Source organism: Tachyglossus aculeatus, chromosome 21, assembly GCF_015852505.1.
Source record: "Tachyglossus aculeatus isolate mTacAcu1 chromosome 21, mTacAcu1.pri, whole genome shotgun sequence".
Classification (NCBI taxonomy): domain Eukaryota; kingdom Metazoa; phylum Chordata; class Mammalia; order Monotremata; family Tachyglossidae; genus Tachyglossus; species Tachyglossus aculeatus.
The window spans coordinates 11,753,996-11,775,735 of NC_052086.1; the positions used below are offsets into that span (position 1 = coordinate 11,753,996).

General features: G+C 46.2%; 1 protein-coding gene across 1 annotated transcript in view; it reads left to right on the forward strand.

Annotated features, from left to right (window-relative positions):
* The window catches only part of LOC119941886 (zinc finger protein 665-like), a 32,843-nt gene that overhangs the window by 1,669 nt on the left and 9,434 nt on the right, over positions 1 to 21,740 (forward strand). The window contains 3 exon segments of the mRNA XM_038762416.1: positions 4,665 to 4,761; positions 17,153 to 17,243; positions 17,560 to 17,686. Coding sequence (XP_038618344.1) covers positions 17,211 to 17,243; positions 17,560 to 17,686 — 160 coding nt within the window. The 5' untranslated portion in view covers positions 4,665 to 4,761; positions 17,153 to 17,210.

The following is a 21,740-nucleotide window of genomic DNA, read 5'->3' on the forward strand; positions in this document are numbered from 1 at the left end:
AGATTCGAATCCATGACCTCTGGCTCTTTCCACTGAGCCACGCTGCTTCTCGCTCCTCAGAGCTCAGGCCAACAGTCACTGAAGTCACAGCTGCGGTAATTGTGGTAAACCTGCCATGTCAAATCAAGCGATCAGTGGTATTTGTGCAGCAGTGACTCTGTGCAGAGCCCTGTACTGAGCGCGAGGGAAAGTACGGTGCAGATGGTAGACCCGATTCCTGCCCAAAAAGAGCGTGCCGTCTAGTCAGAGGGAAAGTAAACTGAATTATAGAGAGGGTTTTATTGTTATAGGGTACTTTCCCAAGCTCTTAGGAAAATGCTGCGCACGCAAGTAAGCGCTCGATAAATACGATTTATCGATAATACGATTATACGATAATACGATCGAGTGAACGAACGGGAAACAACCGAGTACTTAAGTGCCCGGGCGGTTGCGGTGAGCGTATCAGAGTGCTCGGGGGTAAGGACCGCAGAAGGCATGGGAGGATGAGAGCTCAGTCAGGGTAGGCTTCCTTGGGGAGATGTGCTTCGAGTAGGTCTTTGAAGATGAGAGTGGTGCCAATTTGTACTTCCCAAGCGCTTAGTGCAGTGCTCTGCACGCTGTAAGCGCTCAATAAATGCGATTGATGATGATGAGAGCGATGCACAAAAAGTAGATTGGGGTTAGAGGGATGAAGTGCGCGGGCTGGGCTGTGTTGGAGGAGGAGGGAGAGCCGACGGCGAGTTTCTATTTGATGCGGAGATGGATGGGAGACCACTCTTTGAGGAGTGGGGAGATGGGTGCGGAATTATTTTATCGGAAAACGATCCGGGCAGCGGCTCATCAAGCCCTTCCGGGCCGGAGCAGGGTCCGACGGGGGGCGGAGGGGCGTCTCGCACGAGAGGCCACCGCCTCTTTGGGGTCGTTAATAAGATCTTTATTAAGCCTGCGTAATAAAGACTTTTAGACTGTGAGCCCACTGTTGGGTAGGGGCTGTCTCTATGTGATGCCAATTTGTACTTCCCAAGCGCTTAGTACAGTGCTCTGCACATAGTAAGCGCTCAATAAATACGATTGATTGATTGATTGCGTACTGAACGCCGACCCCCTGCTAGGTTTCGCTAGGAGACGGCCCACTACCGCATGCTGACCCCTTGGGAGCCCAACTTGGCCCGAGCTGGTAAGTGACTGGATCGCGCCACCCAGCCGGTGGTGATCCCTAAAAAAGCCCGAGAGTGGGGCGGGGGGGAGCGAGGTGAATGGACCACCGGGGAGTTGGGGACCAATCAATCAATCAATCGTATTTATTGAGCGCTTACTATGTGCAGAGCACTGTACTGAGCGCTTGGGAAGTACAAATTGGCAACACATAGAGCCAGTCCCCACCCAACAGCGGGCTCACGGTCTAAAAGGGGGAGACAGAGAACAGAAGCAAACATACCAACAAAATAAAATAAATAGGATAGAAATGTACAAGTAAAATAAATAAATAAATAAATAAATAAATAAATAAATAAATTGAGTAATAAATATGTACCAGAAACCGTTCCACCCTGCTTGCCAGCACTGCCCTCCTTCATAGCACCGCGATTCCGCCGTCGTGGGCCGCAGCGAAGCCCGGAAAGGCAGGGCAGCCCCGGGCGGGAAGGAGAATGAACAAGTCTGGACATGAATGGGGCTCACTGGTGGTGTTTTGGCCTGTTTTCAGAGAAGCAGAGCCGGGGGAAACCGCTCGTGGCCCCCCGGCCCCCCCGCTGCGTAAGGAAGGGTTACCCCTTTCCCGGATTTCCTTCCGGAGCTGTTTCGTTTCTCCAGGTGACAGTCCCTCGGAGGTTAAAGTTGTTGGGGACCCATTGCTCAGAAAAAGAAAGCGGGAGCGAGGGCAGGAAGTTTTGGTTTCCAGCCTTCTCCGTGCATCACCCTCTGATTCAATCAATCAATCAGTCGTATTTATTGAGCGCTTACTGTGTGCAGAGCACTGGACTAAGCACTGTTGGGTAGGGACCAGCTGTATGATTTGGAGAAGCAGCGTGGCTCGGTGGAAAGAGCCCGGGCTTTGGAGTCAGAGGTCATGGGTTCAAATCCCGCCTCCGCCAACTGTCAGCTGTGTGGCTTAACTTCTCTGGGCCTCAGTTCCCTCATCTGGAAAATGGGGATTAAAAAAAAAAACTGTGAGCCCCCCGTGGGACAACCTGATCACCTTGTAACCTCACCAGCGCTTAGAACAGTGCTTTGCACATAGTAAGTGCTTAACAAATACCATCATTATTATTATTATATGTTGCCAACTTGGACTTCCCAAGCGCTTAGTGCAGTGTTCTGCACACAGTAAGCGCTCAATGAATACGATTGAATGAATGAATGAATCCTCTCCATCCCCCCATCTTACCTCCTTCCCTTCCCCACAGCACCTGTATATATGTATATACGTTTGTACATATTTATTACTCTATTTATTGATTTATTTTACTTGTACATATCTATTCTATTTATTTTATTTTGTTAATATGTTTGGTTTTGTTCTCTGTCACCCCTTCTAGACTGTGAGCCCGCTGTTGGGTAGGGACCGTCTCTAGATGTTGCCAACTTGGACTTCCCAGTCAGTCAGTGGTATTTACTGAGCGCTTCCTCCGTGCGGAGCGCTGAACTAGGCAGTTGGGGGTACGTCAGAGTGGGTAGGTTTGATACCTGTCCTGCAGGAATTTACAATCTAATAGAGGAGACAAGAAAAGAAATTACAGTTAGGGAAAGGGGCAGAGTGTGTTCGTAAGTGTCGTGGGGCTGGAGGTGGGGTGAATATCAGAGTGATTAAAGGGAACGGACCAAAGTACACAGGCGATGCAGAAGGGAGAGTGACTAGAGTGGGGAAAAGAGAGCTTAGTGGGGAAGATTTACTGAAGGAAAGGTTTTTGAAGATCAATCAATCAATCAGTCAATCGTATTTATTGTGCAGAGCACTGTACTAAGCGCTTGGAAGTCCAAGTTGGCAACATATAGAGACGGTCCCTACCCAACAGTGGGCTCACAGTCTAGAAGAGGGAGGCAGAGAACAAAACAAAACATATTAGCAAAATCAAATAAATAGAATAAATATGTACAAATAAATAAATAGATTAATAAATGCGTACAAACATCTGTACAGGTGCTGTGGGGAAGGGAAGGAGGAAGGAGGGGGCTCAGTCTGGGTGAAGATGAAGAGGGTGGTGGAAGGGGAGGGAGTTCCAAGCCCGAGGGCCGACGTGAGGAAGAATTCAGCGGTGTAAAAGATGAGTTGGAGGCACGGGGGGTTAATATTAGAGGAGCAGAGCGTGAGGGTTGAGATGAGCGAGGTTTAATCAGAGAGGGAAAGCCGATGGAGTGCCTTAAGGGTGATGGTGAGTAGTTGGTTGGACAACCGTTGGTGGTTTTTGAGAAGCGGGGTGTCAAGCGTGAAACTTGTATTTAGAAAAATGATCCGGGTAGCAGAGTGTAGCCTGGACTGGAGGCAGGGAGGTCAGCGAGGAGGCTGATACGATAGTCGAGGTGGGGCACGAGATATACAACATTATCACTTCTCTCCTTCAGTGCTTAATACAGGGCCTGGCAAATAGTAAATGCTTTAACAAATATAATTTTAAAGAAAGCGTGAGCCGTATATGCAAAGGAAACATTTGAGAGGTCTGCTGGGCCCTGCCTAGGTGGTGCTGGGCCCAAACCACCCATTGCATGAAAACCAAAATGTTTTCAAAGCAAGCAAAAGGACACTTGCTCCATGGCTGCTGCTTCTTCCCTGTCAATCAATCAATCAATCAGTCGTATTTATTGAGCGCTGACTGTGTGCCGAACACTGTACTAAGCGCTTGGGAAGTACAGATTGGCAACATATAGAGCCAGTCCCTACCCAACAGTGGGCTCACAGTCTAAAAGACTGTTTGTCTGTCTGTCTGACTATTTGTCTGTCTGTTCCCAAGGGATGTGGTGTGTAGATCAGACACCTTCCTGCTCCCCCCATTATATTTTACTCTAGAGCTGGTCTCCCTTCCCAAATCATAAGCTGACCGTCTCTCTAGGTTGCCAACTTGGACTTCCCAAGCGCTTAGTACAGTGCTCCGCACACAGTAAGCGCTCAATAAATGCGATTGAATGAATGAATATATACTTGGACAGGAACGGGAGCAGTTTGGATGGAGGTGAAGAGCCGGGTCCTGGAGATGCTGTGAAGGGAGAACCGACGGGATTTGAGAACAGGCCGAAAATGTGGGTCGAAGGAGAGAGATGAGTCAAGGAAAAAGCTGGTAGTGGTGTTTTCTTCAGTGACTGGAAAGTCAGGGGGAGGAGAGGGTTAGGGTGGGATGATGAGAAGTTCCGTTTTGGACGTGTTAAGGTTGAGGCGTTGGTGGGATGTCCGGAAGGCAGCAGGAAACTTGAGACTCCAGAGAAGGAAATAATAATAATAATAAGATATTAAGGAAAAAGATCAGTGTCGGAAACGTAGGTTTGGGAATCAACCACCCAGAGAGGAGAGTTGAAACCTTGGCAGCAAATGAGTTTTCCAGGCAGTCCCTGATGCCCTCCGCTCTCAGGAGTGAGTCCCTGGTGCTCCTTTCTGCTCTCCTTTGGTGGGGAATGTTGAATGTTATCCAGTCTGAGATCGTAAATTAAAAGGCGATTCCCGGTTTAATTCCCTCAAACCCTCTCCGCCTCAGGTCCTGGCCTGCGCAGCCGGGTGGGAAGTGCACTTGACCGAGCATCCCGGGACCAGTTCGAGTTGTTCTCCGCTCCGAGGCCGATCCTCACCAAAAGGTACCGAGTTCGATGCCTTTCGGCTCGTGGTCCCTCCCTCCTCCCTTCCCTCTGAGTCTTCCTTGTGTGTGAGCCCGCTGTTGGGTAGGGACTGTCTCTGTACGTTGCCAATTTGTACTTCCCAAGCGCTTAGTCCAGTGCTCTGCACACAGTAAGCGCTCAATAAATACGATTGATGATGATGATGGAAGGTTTCCGTGCCTCTGACCATTTTAGTTCCCCTCCTCCAGTTCTGCTCAGTCGTAACCGTGGGATGATTTTGTTTTTTCCAAGATCTCTCCCCAAGCGCTTAGAAAACTGCTCTGAGCGCAGTTGAGCGTTCAGTAAATGCAATTGATTGATTGACGGTACCTGCCCCTAGCACCCCAAGTCCAGATAGTCTCCGGTCATCATCATCATTTATTGAGCGTATTTATTGAGCGCTTACTCTGTGCAGAGCACTGTACTAAGCGCGTGGGAAGTACAAATTGGCAACATATAGAGGCAGTCCCTACCCAACAGTGGGCTCACAGTCTAAAAGGGGAAGACAGAGAACAAAACCAAACATACTAACAAAATAAAATAAATAGAATAGATATGTACAAGCACACCAAGTCCGGATAGTCTCTGGTCGCATTTAACGGAAGGTTTTTTTCCCGTTTCCCGTGATCCCGATGATATCCAGGGTGTGGGGGAATCTTTTGGCTCCTGCCGCACTATGGTTAAGTGACGTGAGGGAATAGTTGTCCAGAGCTCTGTCTTGAGGCCCTTCAGATAACGTAGAGTCATCATCAATCGTATTTAGTGAGCGCTCACTGTGTGCAGAGCACTGTACTAAGCGCTTGGGAAGTACAAATTGGCAACATATAGAGACAGTCCCTACCCAACAGTGGGCTCACAGTCTAAAAACTGTGACTATAGAGTCAGTCCTTTTTTTATGGCTAAGTATGGATTTTTGACTCCTTAAAGGTATTTCTTGTACTTCCTTACAGAGCCTCCCCCCCAGATTTTCTCATTGGTAGCTTTCAGTTTGATATATTATGTATTAAGTGATATTAATATTGATTTAGGGTCTAATAATAATGATAATGGCATTTATAAAGCACTTACTCCGTGCAGTGCACTGTTCTAAGCGCTGGGGAGGTTCCAAGGTGATCAGGTTGTCCCCTGGGGGGCTCACATATTGATTTATGGTCTAATAATAATAATAATGGCATTTATGAAGCACTTACTACGCGCAGTGCACTGTTCTAAGCGCTGGGGAGGTTCCAAGGTGATCAGGTTGTCTCACAGTCTTCATCCCCATTTGACAGATGAGGGAACTGAGGCCCAGAGAAGTGAGGTGACTTGCCCAAAGTCACCCAGCTGACAAGTGGCGGAGCCGGGGTTTGAACCCGTGACCTCTGACTCCAAAGCCCGGGCTCTTTCCGCTGAGCCACGCTGCTTCCCTGCATAATAATATGATACATAATCAATCAATCAGTCATATTTATTGGAGCCACGCTGCTTCCCTTCATAATAATATGATACATAATCAATCAATCAATCATATTTATTGGAGCCACGCTGCTTCCCTTCATAATAATATGATACATAATCAATCAATCATATTTCTTGAGCGCTTACTGTGTGCAGAGCACTGTACTAAGCGCTTAAATACATACTCTTATGTGTACATAATCTTCTCTCCAAATCCATGGACATCTTCTTTCTTCTTCCCCTTCTGGTGTGCTGCGCTACTCTCAATGCTGTTGACTACGCACCATTCATTCAGTCGTATTTATTGAGCGCTTCCTGTGTGCCGAGCACTGTACTAAGCGCTTGGGAGGTCCAAGTCGGCAACATATAGAGACGGTCCCGACCCAACAGCGGTCTTACAGTCTACACTCCTTTGTAGTTTAGACTCTTTTAGACTGTGAGCCCACTGTTGGGTCGGGACCGTCTCTATACGTTGCCAACTTGGACTTCCCAAGCGCTTAGTCCAGTGCTCTGCACACAGGAAGCGCTCAATAAATACGATCGATGATGACAGTTGTGAGAGTACACACTTTTCGAGTGCATTGCACGGCACAAGCACAATCCGTGCTTACCAAGAGCGTATTTTGTGGAGATGCCCCCTGATACTCTTGTGAGTTTCCTACTTGGGCCTGTGCATCTCAGATCATTCTTTCTGTGTGTTTTGCTGATTCTGTCTCTCTATGTTGCCAACTTGGACTTCCCAAGCGCTTAGTACAGTGCTCTGCACACAGTAAGCGCTCAATAAATACGATCGATCGATTGATTCCCACGCCCCTTTGTTGCGGAAAAAATCCAGCACTCTCTCCTGTGCCCTCTGATAATAATTGTGTTAAACACTTACTTTGCACCGGGCACCCTACTAAGCGGGTTGGATACGGCCCCCGTCCCACACAGGGCCCCCAGTCTCAATCCCCATTTTACAGATGAGGTAACTGAGGCACAGAGAAGTGAAGCGACTCGCCCAGGGTCACACAGCCGACAAGCGAGGGAGTTGGGTTTGGAGCCCATGAGCGTCTGACGCCGAGGCCCGTGCTCCGTCCGTCACGCCATGCCACGTCTGCCTTTCTCCCCGAGCCCTCACGAACTCTTCGCCGTCCGTGGGTTTGATCACTGATGATTTGTAGATCTTTAATGATAATAAAAATGGATTTGGGTGATAATAGTAATGATGGTATTTGTTAAGCGCTCTGTTTTAATCGCCAGGGTAGATACGAGCTAATCAGGCTGGGCACGGCCCCTGTCCCTCGTTGGGCTCAGCGCCTTAATCCCCGTTTTGGGGATGAGGTGACTGAGGCGCAGATCAATCAATCAGTCGTATTTATTGAGCGCTTACTGTGTGCAGAGCACTGTACTAAGCGCTTGGGAAGTCCAAGTCGGCAACACATACAGTCCCTACCCAACAGCGGGCTCACAGGCTAGAAGGGGGCTTGAGTGACAGATGAATCGAGTGACTCGGCCAAGGTCACACAGCAGGCAAGTGGAAGATAATAATAATAATACTTGGCATTTATTAAGCGCTTACTATGTGCAAAGCACTGTTCTAAATGCTGGGGAGGATACAGGGTGATCAGGTTGTCCCACGCGGGGCTCCCAGTCTTAATCCCCATTTTTACAGATGAGGGAACTGAGGCCCAGAGAAGGTAAGTGACTTGCCCAAGATCACACAGCGGATACGTGGCGGAGTCGGAAGATGTGGGATTAGAACCCTGCCCCACCAAGTCACGCCGTCCGCCTTTGGCCTTTTAAGCGCTCGCTACGTGCCGAGCGCTGTCGTAACCACCGGACTAGATAGACGTTAAAATCAGGTCAGATACCAACCCCAGATACCATCAAGCGCTTAGTACAGTGCTCTGCACATAGTAAGCGCTCAATAAATATGATTGATTGATCCCCTGACCCATATGAGGTTCCCGGTCTAAGTAGGCCTTTGGCTGGAATTTCTGTTCCGTATTTCTCCCTGTTTTCTTCATCATCATCATCATCATCATCAGTCGTATTTATTGAGCGCTTACTATGTGCAGAGCACTGTACTAAGCGCTTGGGAAGTACAAATTGGCAACATCTAGAGACACTCCCTACCCAACAGTGGGCTCACAGTCTAAAAGGGGGAGACAGAGAACAAAACCAAACGTACTAACAAAAGGAAATAAATAGAATAGATATGTACAAGTAAAATAGAGTAACAAATATGTGCAAACATATATACAGGATATATGTATATATATATGTATATATGTGTATATATGTATATGTGTGTGTGTGTGTGTATATATATATATACACACAAGTCCAGTGCTTATATATATATAAGTCCAGTGCTTATATATATATATATGTATATACTATATACATATATATACATATATATACTTATACATATATAAGTTTTCAGGTCATTTCCGCTTCATCGTCCCCTCCGCTTCAAGTGAAACACATCCTGAGGGGTGTGAATTCGTCCGTAGAGAAGCGACACGCCGTAGTGCCACCACCACAGGCCCGGAGGTCGGAGAAAGTGGGTTCCAATCCCATTTCTGCCTCCTCCCTGGCCAAGTCGCTTCTCTCCGCCTCAGTTTCCTCAGCTGTTAAATTCATTCCTTCAGTCGTATCTGTTGAGCGCTTCCTCTGTGCAAAGCGCTGGGGAAGTACGAGTTGGCCACACAGAGAGACGTTAAATGGAGATGAAATGCCTGTTCTCCCTCCTGCTCTGTGGGGCAGGGACCGCGTCCGACCCGATTATCCCGTTTCCGCCCCGGCGTTCGGTTCAGTCGACACGTAAAAATCGCTGAGCAAGTACCAGAATTACTATTATTATCGTTTGGGGAGTGGCGGATCAAGGAGGAGAGCAAGCAGGTACAGCATCTGATTTGAATTCATTAGGCGCCAAAGAAAACATTCTCCCGCCCTCATGGCCGCGTATACGTAATTATCGTTCGTTGAGTTGTCATTAGGCGAGCCAAGTCCTTGTGATAAGTGGGATGAAGCAAACGTAATGGATGTGCCGTTTCGATGGACTTGGAGATTGCCTCTCTGGAGTTGTGTAGCTTTTAGTCCTTGCCGAAGCGCTTAGTCCAGTGCTCTGCACACAGTAAGCGCTCACTAAATACGACTGATTGATTGATTGGGCGTCTCCGAGGTCCAGCCCATTCTGCTTCTGCTCTGTGACTTGTCTGTGGCTTCTCAATCAGTCAATCAATCAATCAATCAATCGTATTTATTGAGCGCTTACTGTGTGCAGAGCACTGGACTAGGGAAGTCCAAGTTGGCAACATCTGGAGACAGTCCCTACCCAACAGTGGGCTCCCAGTCTAAAAGGGGGAGACAGAGAACAAAACAAAAAATATTAACAAAATAAAATAAATAGAATAGATTTGGACAAGTAAAATAAATAGAGTAATAAGTATGTACAAACGTGTATACACAAATTCTGAGCTGCAATTAATAATCCCGTCTCAGAAAGCTCGAGAAGCCTAAGGGCTTATCGTGTTGGAGTACATGGGTTGGCATTTTGCTTGAAGCAGAGATGGCTAACTGTTCGTACTTGACTCGTCACACTTTCTGTGTGATAATTAGACCATTCCTGCTTTCAGTCAATCAATCAATCAAACGTATTTATTGAGTATTTATTAAGCGCTTGGGAAGTCCAAGTTGGCAGCACATAGAGACGGTCCCTACCCAACAGCGGGCTCACAGTCTAAAAGGGGGAGACGGAGAACAAAACAAAAAATGTTAATAAAATAAAATAGAATAGATTTGTACAAGTAAAATAAATAGAGTAATAAATATGTACAAACGTATATACACAGATTCTGAGCTGCGATTAATAATCCCGTCTCAGAAAGCTCGAGAAGCCTAAGGGCTTATCGTGTTGGAGTACATGGGTTGGCATTTTACTTGAAGCAGAGATGGCTAACTGTTGGTACTTGACTCATCACACTTTTTGTGGGATAATTGGACCATTCCTGCTTTCAATCAATCAATCAATCAAACGTATTTATTGAGTATTTATTAAGCGCTTGGGAAGTCCAAGTTGGCAACACATAGAGACGGTCTCTACCCAACAGTGGGCTCACAGTCTAGAAGGGGGAGACAGAGAACAAAACAAAAAATGTTAACAAAATAAAATAAATAGAATAGATTTGTACAAGTAAAATAGAGTAATAAATATGTACAAATGTATATACACAAATTCTGAGCTGCGATTAATAATCCCGTCTCAGAAAGCTCGAGAAGCCTAAGGGCTTATCGTGTTGGAGTACATGGGTTGGCATTTTGCGTGAAGCAGGGATGGCTGACTGTTCGAACTTGACTTGTCACACTTTCTGTGTGATAATTAGACCATTCCTGCTTTCAGTCAATCAATCAATCAATCAAATGTATTTATTGAGTATTTATTAAGCGCTTAGGAAGTCCAAGTTGGCAACACATAGAGACGGTCCCTACCCAACAGTGGGCTCACAGTCTAGAAGGGGGAGACAGAGAACAAAACAAAAAATGTTAACAAAATAAAATAAATAGAATAGATTTGTACAAGTAAAATAGAGTAATAAATATGTACAAACGTATATACACAAATTCTGAGCTGCGATTAATAATCCCGTCTCAGAGAGCTTGAGAAGCCTAAGGGCTTATCGTGTTGGAGTACATGGGTTGGCATTTTGCTTGAAGCAGAGATGGCTGACTGTTCGTTCTTGACTCGTCACACTTTTTGTGTGGTAATTAGACCATTCCTGCTTTCAATCAATCAATCAATCAATCAAACGTATTTATTGAGTATTTATTAAGCGCTTGGGAAGTACCAGTTAGCAACATCTAGAGACGGTCCCTACCCAACAGCGGGCTCACAGTCTAAAAGGAGGAGACGGAGAACAAAACAAAAAATATTAACAAAATAAAATTAATAGAATAAATATGTACAAGTAAAATAGAGTAATAAATATGTACAAACGTATATACACAAATTCTGAGCTGCAATTAATAATCCCGTCTCAGAAAGCTCGAGAAGCCTAAGGGCTTATCGTGTTGGAGTACATGGGTTGGCATTTTGGTTGAAGCAGAGATGGCTAACTGTTTGTACTTGACTTGTCACACTTTTTGTGTGATAATTAGACCATTTCTGCTTTCAATCAGTCAATCAATCAATCAATCATATTTATTGAGTATTTATTAAGCGCTTGGGAAGTCCAAGTTGGCAACACATTGAGACGGTCCCTACCCAACAGTGGGCTCACAGTCTAGAAGGGGGAGACAGAGAACAAAGCAAAACATATTAACGAAATAAAATAAATAGAATAGATATGTACAAGTAAAATAGAGTAATAAATATGTACAAACATATATACACAAATTCTCAGCTGCGATTAATAATCCCATCTCAGAAAGCTCGAGAAGCCTAAGGGCTTATCGTGTTGGAGTACATGGGTTGGCATTTTGCTTGAAGCAGAGATGGCTGACTGTTCGTACTTGACTCGTCACACTTTTTGTGGGATAATTAGACCATTCCAGCTTTCAATCAGTCAATCAATCAATCAATCAGTCATATTTATTGAGTATTTATTAAGCGCTTGGGAAGTCCAAGTTGGCAACACATAGAGATGGTCCCTACCCAACAGTGGGCTCATAGTCTAAAAGGGGGAGACAGAGAACAAAACAAAAAATGTTAACAAAATAAAATAGAATAGATTTGTACAAGTAAAATACATAAATAGAGTAATAAATCTGTACAAACGTATATACACAAATTCTGAGCTGCGATTAATAATCCCGTCTCAGAAAGCTCGAGAAGCCTAAGGGCTCATCGTGTTGGAGTACATGGGTTGGCATTTTGCTTGAAGCAGAGATGGCTAACTGTTGGTACTTGACTCGTCACACTTTTTGTGTGATAATTAGACCATTCCTGCTTTCAATCGATCAATCAATCAAACGTATTTATTGAGTATTTATTAAGCGCTTGGGAAGTACAAGTTAGCAACATCTAGAGACGGTCCCTACCCAACAGTGGGCTCACAGTCTAAAAGGGGGAGACGGAGAACAAAACAAAAAATGTTAACAAAATAAAATAAATAGAATAGATTTGTACAAGTAAAATCAATAGAGTAATAAATATGTACAAACGTATATACACAGATTCTGAGCTGCGATTAATAATCCCGTCTCAGAAAGCTCGAGAAGCCTAAGGGTTTATCGTGTTGGAGTACATGGGTTGGCATTTTGCTTGAAGCAGAGATGGCTGACTGTTCGTACTTGACTTGTCACACTTTTTGTGTCATAATTAGACCATTCCTGCTTTCAATCAATCAATCGTATTTATTGAGTATTTATTAAGCGCTTGGGAAGTCCTAGTTGGCAACACATAGAGACGGTCCCTACCCAACAGTGGGCTCACAGTCTAGAAGGGGGAGACAGAGAACAAAGCAAAACATATTAACAAAATAAAATAAATAGAATGGATATGTACAAGTAAAATAGAGTAATAAATACGTACAAACATATATACATATACTATATATGTAGAAAGCGCTTAGAACAGTGCTTTGCACATAGTAAGCGCTTAACAAATGCCATCATTATTATGATGTAGAAGCGGCGTGGCTCAGTGGAAAGAGCCTGGGCTTTGGAGTCCGAGGTCATGGGTTCGAATCCCGGCTCTGCCACTTGTCGGCTGGGTGACTTTGGGCGAGTCACTTCACTTCTCTGGGCCTCAGTTCCCTTATCTGGAAAATGGGGATTGAAACTGTGAGCCCCCCGTGGGACAACCTGATCACCTTGTAACCTCCCCAGCGCTTAAAACAGTGCTTTGTACATAGTAAGCGCTTAATAAATGCCATCATTATTGTAATTATTATGTACCCTTTTCCTTTTGTTAAAGACAAACTGATTAATGGTTATGCGGCTTTAAGGCAAACTCCGTGACGAAGAAGTGGTATTGAGCCCCCCCGCCTTACCTCCTTCCCTTCCCCACAGCACCTGTATAGATGTATATATGTTTGTACGTATTTATTACTCTATTTATTTTACTTGTACATATCTATTCTATTGATTTTATTTTGTTAATATGTTTTGTTTTGTTGTCTGTCTCCCCCTTCTAGACTGCGAGCCCACTGTTGGGTAGGGACCATCTCTAGATGTTGCCACCTTGGACTTCCCAAGCGCTTAGTCCAGTGCTCTGCACACAGTAAGCGCTCAATAAATACGATTGATTGATTGATTGAGTGTTTACGGTATGCAGAGCACTATACTAAGCACTTGGGAGAGCACAGTACAGCACAGTTGGTCGACACATTCCCTGCCCACAAAGAGCTTCTTGTCTATAGAGTACAGCAGAAGGCATTCATGGATGGTTCCTCAATCCTAAAGCCTGGGCACGTACAGTTCTCTGTGTTGAAAATACAACTGAGACTTTTACCTCTTGGCTGGGTCATCACAACACTATGTTAGCGCTTAACAAATACCAACATTATTATTATTATTATTATTATTATTATTATTGGGAAGTACAAGTCGGTAACATAGAGAGACAGTCCCTACCCACCAGTGGGCTCCCAGTCTAAAAGGGGGAGACAGAGAAAAAACCAAACATACTAAAAAAATAAGTAGAATAGATATGTACAAGTAAAATAAATAAATAAATAGAGTAATAAATGTGGACAAACATCTACATATGTACATGTAATAATAATAATAATGGCATTTATTAAGCGCTTACTATGTGCAAAGCACCGTTCTAAGCGCTGGGGAGGTTACAAGGTAATCAGGTTGTCCCACGTGGGGCTCACAAGTCTTCATCCCCATTTTACAGATGAGGTAACTGAGTCACAGAGAAGTTAAGTGACTTGCCCAAAGTCTCACAGCTGACAATTGGCAGAGCCGGGATTTGAACCCATGACCTCTGACTCCAAAGCCCGGGCTCTTTTCCATTGAGCCACGCTGCTTCTTGTACAAGTAAAATAGGGTAATAAATATGGACAAACATATATACATGTACAAGTAAAATAGAGTAATAAGTATGGACAAACATATATACAGGTACTGTGGGGAGGGGAAGGAGGTAAGGCGGGGGGATGGGGAGGAGGAGGAGGGACTGTACTAAGCGCCGGGTTGGACACGAGCAAATTGGGTTGGACACAGTCCTTGTTCCACATGGGGCTCACGGCCTCAATTCCCATTTTACAGATGAGGTAACAAATATCCTCTGAAGTGTCAAAAAATAAACACTCCAGGGGGAGGAACAGGCTCAGAGGTGGTCACTGGTCAATCAATCAATCAATCAATCGTATTTAGTGAGCGCTTACTGTGTGCAGAGCACTGGACTAAGCGCTTGGGAAGTACAAGTTGGCAACATATAGAGATGGTCCCTACCCACCAGTGGGCTCACAGTGTAGAAGGGGGAGACAGACAACAAAACAAAACATATTAACAAAATTAATTCATTCATTCAATCGTATTTATTCATTCATTCAATCAATCATATTTATTCATTCATTCAATCAGTCATATTTATTGAGCACTTACTGTGTGCAAAACACTGTACTAAGCACTTGGGAAGTCCAAGTTGGCAACATAGAGAGACAGTCCCTACCCAACAGTGGGCTCACAGTCTAAAAGGGGGAGACAGAGAACAAAACCAAACATACTAACAAAATAAAATAAAAATAAAATAAATAGAATAGATATGTACAAGTAAAATGAATAAATAGAGTAATAAATATGGACAAACATATATACATGTACAAGTAAAATAGAGTAATAAATATGGACAAACATATGCATATATACATGTACAAGTAAAATAGAGTAATAAATATGGACAAACATATATACATGTACAAGTAAAATAGAGTAATAAATATGGACAAACATATATACAGGTACTGTGGGGAGGGGAAGGAAGTAAGGCGGAGGGATGGGGAGGAGGAGGAGGGACTGTACTAAGCGCCGGGTTGGACACAGTCCTTGTTCCACATGGGGCTCACGGCCTCAGTTCCCATTTTACAGATGAGATAACAAATATCCTCTGAAGTGTCAAAAAATAAACACTCCAGGGGGAGGAGCAGGCTCAGAGGTGGTCACTGGTCAATCAATCAATCAATCAATCAATCGTATTTAGTGAGCGCTTACTGTGTGCAGAGCACTGTACTAAGCGCTTGGGAAGTCCAAGTTGGCAACATATAGAGACAGTCCCTACCCAACAGTGGGCTCACAGTCTAAAAGGGGGAGACAGAGAACAAAACCAAACATACTAACAAAATAAAATCAAAATAAAATAAATAGAATAGATATGTACAAGTAAAATAAATAGAGTAATAGATACGTACAAACACATATACATATATACATGTACAAGTAAAATAGAGTAATAAATATGGACAAACATATATACAGGTACTGTGGGGAGGGGAAGGAAGTAAGGCGGGGGGATGGGGAGGAGGAGGAGGGACTGTACTAAGCGCCGGGGTGGACACGAGCAAATTGGGTTGGACACAGTCCTTGTTCCATACGGCCTCAGTTCCCATTTTACAGATGAGGTAACAATTCCCATTTTACAGATGAGGTAACAAATATCCTCTGAATGGTACATACCAGTGTCAAAAAATAAACACTCCAGGGGGAGGAGCAGGCTCATAGGTGGTCACTGGTCAATCAATCAATCAGTCGTATTTACTGAGCGCTTACTGTGTGCGGAGCACTGGACTAAGCGCTCGGGAAGTCCAAGTTGGCAACATATAGAGACAGTCCCTACCCAACAGCGGGCTCACAGTCTAGAAGGGGGAGACAGACAACAAAACAAAACATATTAACAAAATTAATTCATTCATTCAATCGTATTTATTCATTCATTCAATCAATCGTATTTATTCATTCATTCAATCAATCGTATTTACTGAGCGCTTACTGTGTGCAGAGCACTGGACTAAGCGCTTGGGAAGTCCAAGTTGGCAACATAGAGAGATGGTCCCTACCCAACAGTGGGCTCACAGTCTAGAAGGGGGAGATGGACAACAAAACCAAACATACTAGCAAAATAAAATAAATAGAATAGATATGTACAAGTAAAATAAATAAATAGAGTAATAAGTATGGACAAACATGTATACATTTATACATGTAAAAGTAAAATAGAGTAATAAATATGGACAAACATATATACAGGTACTGTGGGGAGGGAAAGGAAGTAAGGTGGGGGGGATGGGGAGGAGGAGGAGGGACTGTACTAAGCGCCGGGGTGGACACGAGCAATTTGGGTTGGACACAGTCCTTGTTCCATACGGCCTCAGTTCCCATTTTAGAGATGAGGTAACAAATATCCTCTGAATGGTACATACCAGTGTCAAAAAATAAACACTCCAGGGGGAGGAGCAGGCTCAGAGGTGCGCACTGGTCAATCAATCAATCAGTCGTATTTATTGAGAGCTTACTGTGTGCAGAGCACTGGACTAAGCGCTCGGGAAGTCCAAGTTGGCAACATCTAGAGACGGTCCCTACCCAACAGTGGGCTCACAGTCTAGAAGGGGGAGACAGACAACAAAACAAAATGTATTAACAAAATTAATTAATTCATTCAATCGTATTTATTCATTCATTCAATCAATCATATTTATTCATTCATTCATTCAATCAATCATATTTATTGAGCACTTACTGTGTGCCGAGCACTGTACTAAGCGCCTGGGAAGTACAAGGTGGCAACCTATAGAGACAGTCCCTACCCAACAGCGGGCTCACAGTCTAAAAGGGGGAGACAGAGAACAAAACCAAACATACTAACAAAATAAAAATAAAATAAATAGAATAGAAATGTACAAGTAAAATAAATAAATAAATAGAGTAATAAATACGTACAAACATATATACATATATATGTGTGGTCTCACTCGGTCGCTCTTTTCTCCCCCCTCAGCTCCGCCCGCTCCATATGAGCCTGCGCTTCCCCGAGAGGGGAGTACAGCGATCGGGCAATGGCGGGCACGCCGCCGAAAGCCGGGGCTCAGGTAAGCCGGGGCTCCTTCCACCTTTCTCGACTTCCCTCCGGCCGGGAAAGCCACCCCATTCCCTCTGCCCGACCGGAATCCCGTTTTCGTTTGCTCCACGTTCCCTCGGCCACGGGGGAGTACGGAGAAGCCGGGGCTCCTTCCACCTTTCTCGACTTCCCTCCGGCCTCTTCCGCCGGCCGGGAATCCCACCCCATTCCCGTTGCCCGACCCAAAGCCCGTTTCAGTTTCCTCCCCATTCCCCCGGCCGCCCCTCCGGAGGAAGGGCCGGCTCCGGGATCGCGAGGATCTGACCGGAGGCCTCCCGGTGTTTCAGGGCCTGGTGACGTTTGAGGACGTGGCCGTGTCCTTCACCCCGGAGGAGTGGAAGCATTTGGATCCCGCCCAGTGCAACCTGTACTGGGACGTGATGCTGGAAAATTACGGAAACCTGGCCTCTCTAGGTGAGTGTTTTGCCTCCTTGGGATCAGTATCGGAGAGTTATTACTCTATTTATTTTACTGGTATATATTTATTCTATCTATTTTATTTGGTTCATATGTTTCGTTTCGTTGTCCGTCTCCCCCTTCTAGACTGTGAGCCCGCTGTCGGGTAGGGACCGTCTCTATATGTTGCCGACTTGTACTTCCCAAGCGCTTAGTACGGTGCTCTGCACACAGTAAGCGCTCAATAAATACGATTGAGTGAGTGAGTTAAAAGGGTTTCATTTCCTCCGCTGTAAAGGCACGGGGCGGCTCGAGGGGCGGCCCAGGCCACCGTACGTTTAGCCACGAGGACTGTGAGCCCACTGTTGGGTAGGGACCGTCTCTATATGTTGCCAGCTTGGGCTTCCCAAGCGCTTAGTCCAGTGCTCTGCACACAGTAAGCGCTCAATAAATACAATTGATCGATTGATTGATTGAGGTATCTTCCTGCCAGTCACCCCTTTCTGGTTCTTCTAGACCGCGAGCCCGCTGTCGGGTAGGGGCCGTCTCTATGTGTTGCCAACTTGGACTTCCCAAGCGCTTAGTCCAGTGTTCTGCACCCGGGAAGCGCTCAATAAATACGACTGATGGATTCTGATGGGTTGGATGGAGGTGACAGCGGCATCCTGGGTTTCATCGGGCTCAGCCAGTAATAATAATAATAATGATGGCATTTATTAAGCACTTACTATACGCAGTTCTAAGCGCTGGGGAGGTGACAAGGTGATCAGGTTGTCCCACGGGGGGCTCACAGTCTTCATCCCCATTTTACAGATGAGGGAACTGAGGCACAGAGAAGTTAAGTGACTTGCCCAAAGTCACACAGCTGACAATTGGCTAGAGCTGTGTAAGTGGGGTTTTGAACTTGGTGAAGTCCAGTTTCAATCGAGCAGCTTTCTTGTCTTCATACGGTACCTTTTAGCGGAGTTTCCTTCTGCACACCTTTGAACTCTCTGGATCGGAGTTCGTCAGATATTTTTTATCATTTCATCCTCCTTGAAAATCGATGCACGCCTTAAATCCCAGATTTTTTTTTTCTGCTGGGACGGAGAGAGTAGCTCCACTCCCTCTCCTACTTCCTGGGTTTGGGTATTCTGCAGTGACGAACTGCAGCGCGGAAACGGAACGCCTTCCTTGCTGCGGATGATTAGAGCAGGTTCGGTTAATTCCCCAACATCCATATCGTCCGCCGCCCGATTTGATTGCGTCCCCAGTTCAGCAGCTTCTTTGGTTATTCACTGAGGGGGTCACTGTTAATTAGGCCTTGAAAATCTGGCTCCGGAACGGTGGGAGGATCTTCTCCCGAGGTCTTAATCTCAGCCCTGGTGGGGAAGGGTTTTCTTAGCGAGCCGCTCGGCTGAATCATCATCCAGAAGGCATCAGACGGTGTAAGTCGTATTCCCGAGGTCCTTGGATTGTGAAGCGGTTTAATTGGGGCTAAGGTTTCCCCGAGTTGTACGTATTGGGGACGCCTGGGACCTGGGATAAGGTGCCAAGCGGTAACGGCTAAATCCCTAGATTGTATGGGGTCGATTATTCCTCCACTTATATTCGTTAAGCACTTCCTATGTGCAGAGCACTGTACTAAGCACTTGGGAAAGTACACCACCACAATAAACAGTGACAGTCCCTGCCCACAACAGGCTCGCGGTCTAGAGGGGGTGGGGCAGCCACCGTTCGAAATAAAAAGACGTCACTACAAATAAATAAAACTACCTACATAAGCGCCGCGGGGCCGCGGGGAGGGGAAGAGCAGAGGGAGCAAGACAGGGCGCCGCAGAAGGGAGCGGGAGGTGAGGAAAAGTGGAGGAGACGGGCCTTCAATAAGGCTCTGAAGGCAGGGAAAGTCGTCTGTCGGATTTGAGGAGGGAGGGCGGTCCAGGCTTTTGAGGCGGGCGAGACCGAGGCCCGGTGAGATGTTTAGCACCGGAGGAGCAAAGTACGCGGGCTGGGCTGTAGAAGGAGAGAAGGGAGGTGAGGTAGGAGGAGGCGAGGGGATGGACCGCCTTGAAGCCGAGAGGGAGGAGTTTTTGTTTGATACGGAGGTGGATAGGCAACCGCTGGAGGTTTTTGAGGAGGGGGGTGATGTCCTGAACGTTTCTGTAGAAAGATAATCAGGGCAGCAGACCGAAGCATGGACTGGATTGGGGAGAGGCAGGAGGCTGGGCGGTCAGAAAGGAGGCCGATGCGGTAGTCTAGGCGGGATAGGATGAGTGACCGTACTAATGTGGGAGCAGTTTGGATGGAGAGGATGTCGTGAAGGTGGGACCGTCAGGATTTCGGTGAAGGATTGAATACGGGGGTTGGATGAGAGAGAGGAGTGAAGGGTGACGCCAAGTTTCCGGGCTTGTGAGATGGGAAGGATGGTGGTGCCGGTGCTTTGCACCTAGTAAGCGCTTAACAAATACCATCCTTATTGTTATTTATTTATTTTACTTGTACCTATCTATTCTATTTATTTTATTTTGTTAGTACGTTTGGTTTTGTTCTCTGTCTCCCCCTTTTAGACTGTGAGCCCACTGTTGGGTAGGGACTGGCTCTATACGTTGCCACCTTGGACTTCCCAAGCGCTTAGTCCAGTGCTCTGCACACAGAAAAGCGCTCAATAAATACGATTGATTGATTGATCTCTACAGAGATGGGACAGTCAGGGAGAGGAGGATAAGGAGCTCTGTTTTGGACATGTTAAGCTTGAGGTGACGAGAGGACAGCCAAGGAGAGATGTCTCGAAGGCAGGAGGAGGTGTGAGCCTGGAGAGAGGGAGAGAGGTCAGGGCTGGAGATGCGGACTTGGGTATCACCTGACTAGACGTGGAAATTGAAGCCGTGGGAGTGAATTTCCCCGAGGGAATGAGTGTAGATGGAGAACAGGAGGGGACCGAGAACTGGAGGGACCCCCACAGTTAGGGGGTGGGAGACCGAGACTGAGCGGCCAGAGAGATGAGGGGAACCAGGAGAGGATAGTCAGTGAAGTTGGATACCGTTTCGAGAAGGGGGTGGTCCACAGCGTCCAAGGCAGCTGAGCGGTCTAGGGGGATTAAAATGGAGGAGACGCCGCTGGATTTGGCAAGAAGAATGTCATCGGTGGCCTTTGAGGGGGCGGTTTCTGCGGAGTGAAGGGGAAGGAGTGGAGGGGTCAGAGAGAGATGATACAGTGGGTGAAGATGACTCAAAGGAGTTTGGAGAGGAGGGAGATGAGGCGATAGCTGGAGGGAGCCCTGGGGTCAAGGGAGGGGGGTTTTAGGATGGGGAGACATAAGCCTAATTGAGGTCAATGGGGAAGAAGCCATTGGAAATGGCTGAAATCCCTCTCGCTGATCATAATCTTCTCACCTGCCTCCTCACTCACGCTCCTCTCCCCTGTAAATCCATATTACTCCCTCACAGAGATCTCCGCTCTCTTGACCCCATCCATCTCTCGGAGCGCCTCACACCCCACCTCGCCGCCCTCTCCTCTCTACCCAGTCTTGATGATCAGATTACTGCTCTCAACTCTACCCTTTCTACTCAGCTAGACTCACTCGCTCCCCTTTCCTTTCACCGCTCTCGCACCACTAACCCACAGCCCTGGATCACTGCCACTGTCCGCCTCCTTCGCTCTTATGCTCGAGCTGCCGAACGCTGCTGGCGAAAGTCTAAACACCATGCCAACCTCGTTCCCTTCAGGTTTATCCTTTCCTGCCTTAACTCAGCCCTCTCCTCTGCCGGACAAAACTATTTCTCCTCCCTTATCGACACCCATGCCCATCACCCCCGCCAGCTGTTCCATACATTCAACTCCCTTCTCAAGCCCCCAGTTCCTCCCCCTCCTCCTTCCCTCACCCTCAACGATCTGGCCTCCTACTTCATTAACAAAATTAGATCCATCAGGTCCGACCTCCCCAAAGTCACTTCCCCCACTTCTCCAACCCCCCGGCTCTCAACACTCTCTGCTACTCTCCCATCCTTCCCAGCAGTATCCTCAGAGGAGCTCTCCTCCCTCCTGTCAAGTGCTGCTCTGGCCACCTGTGCTTCTGACCCCATTCCCTCATCTC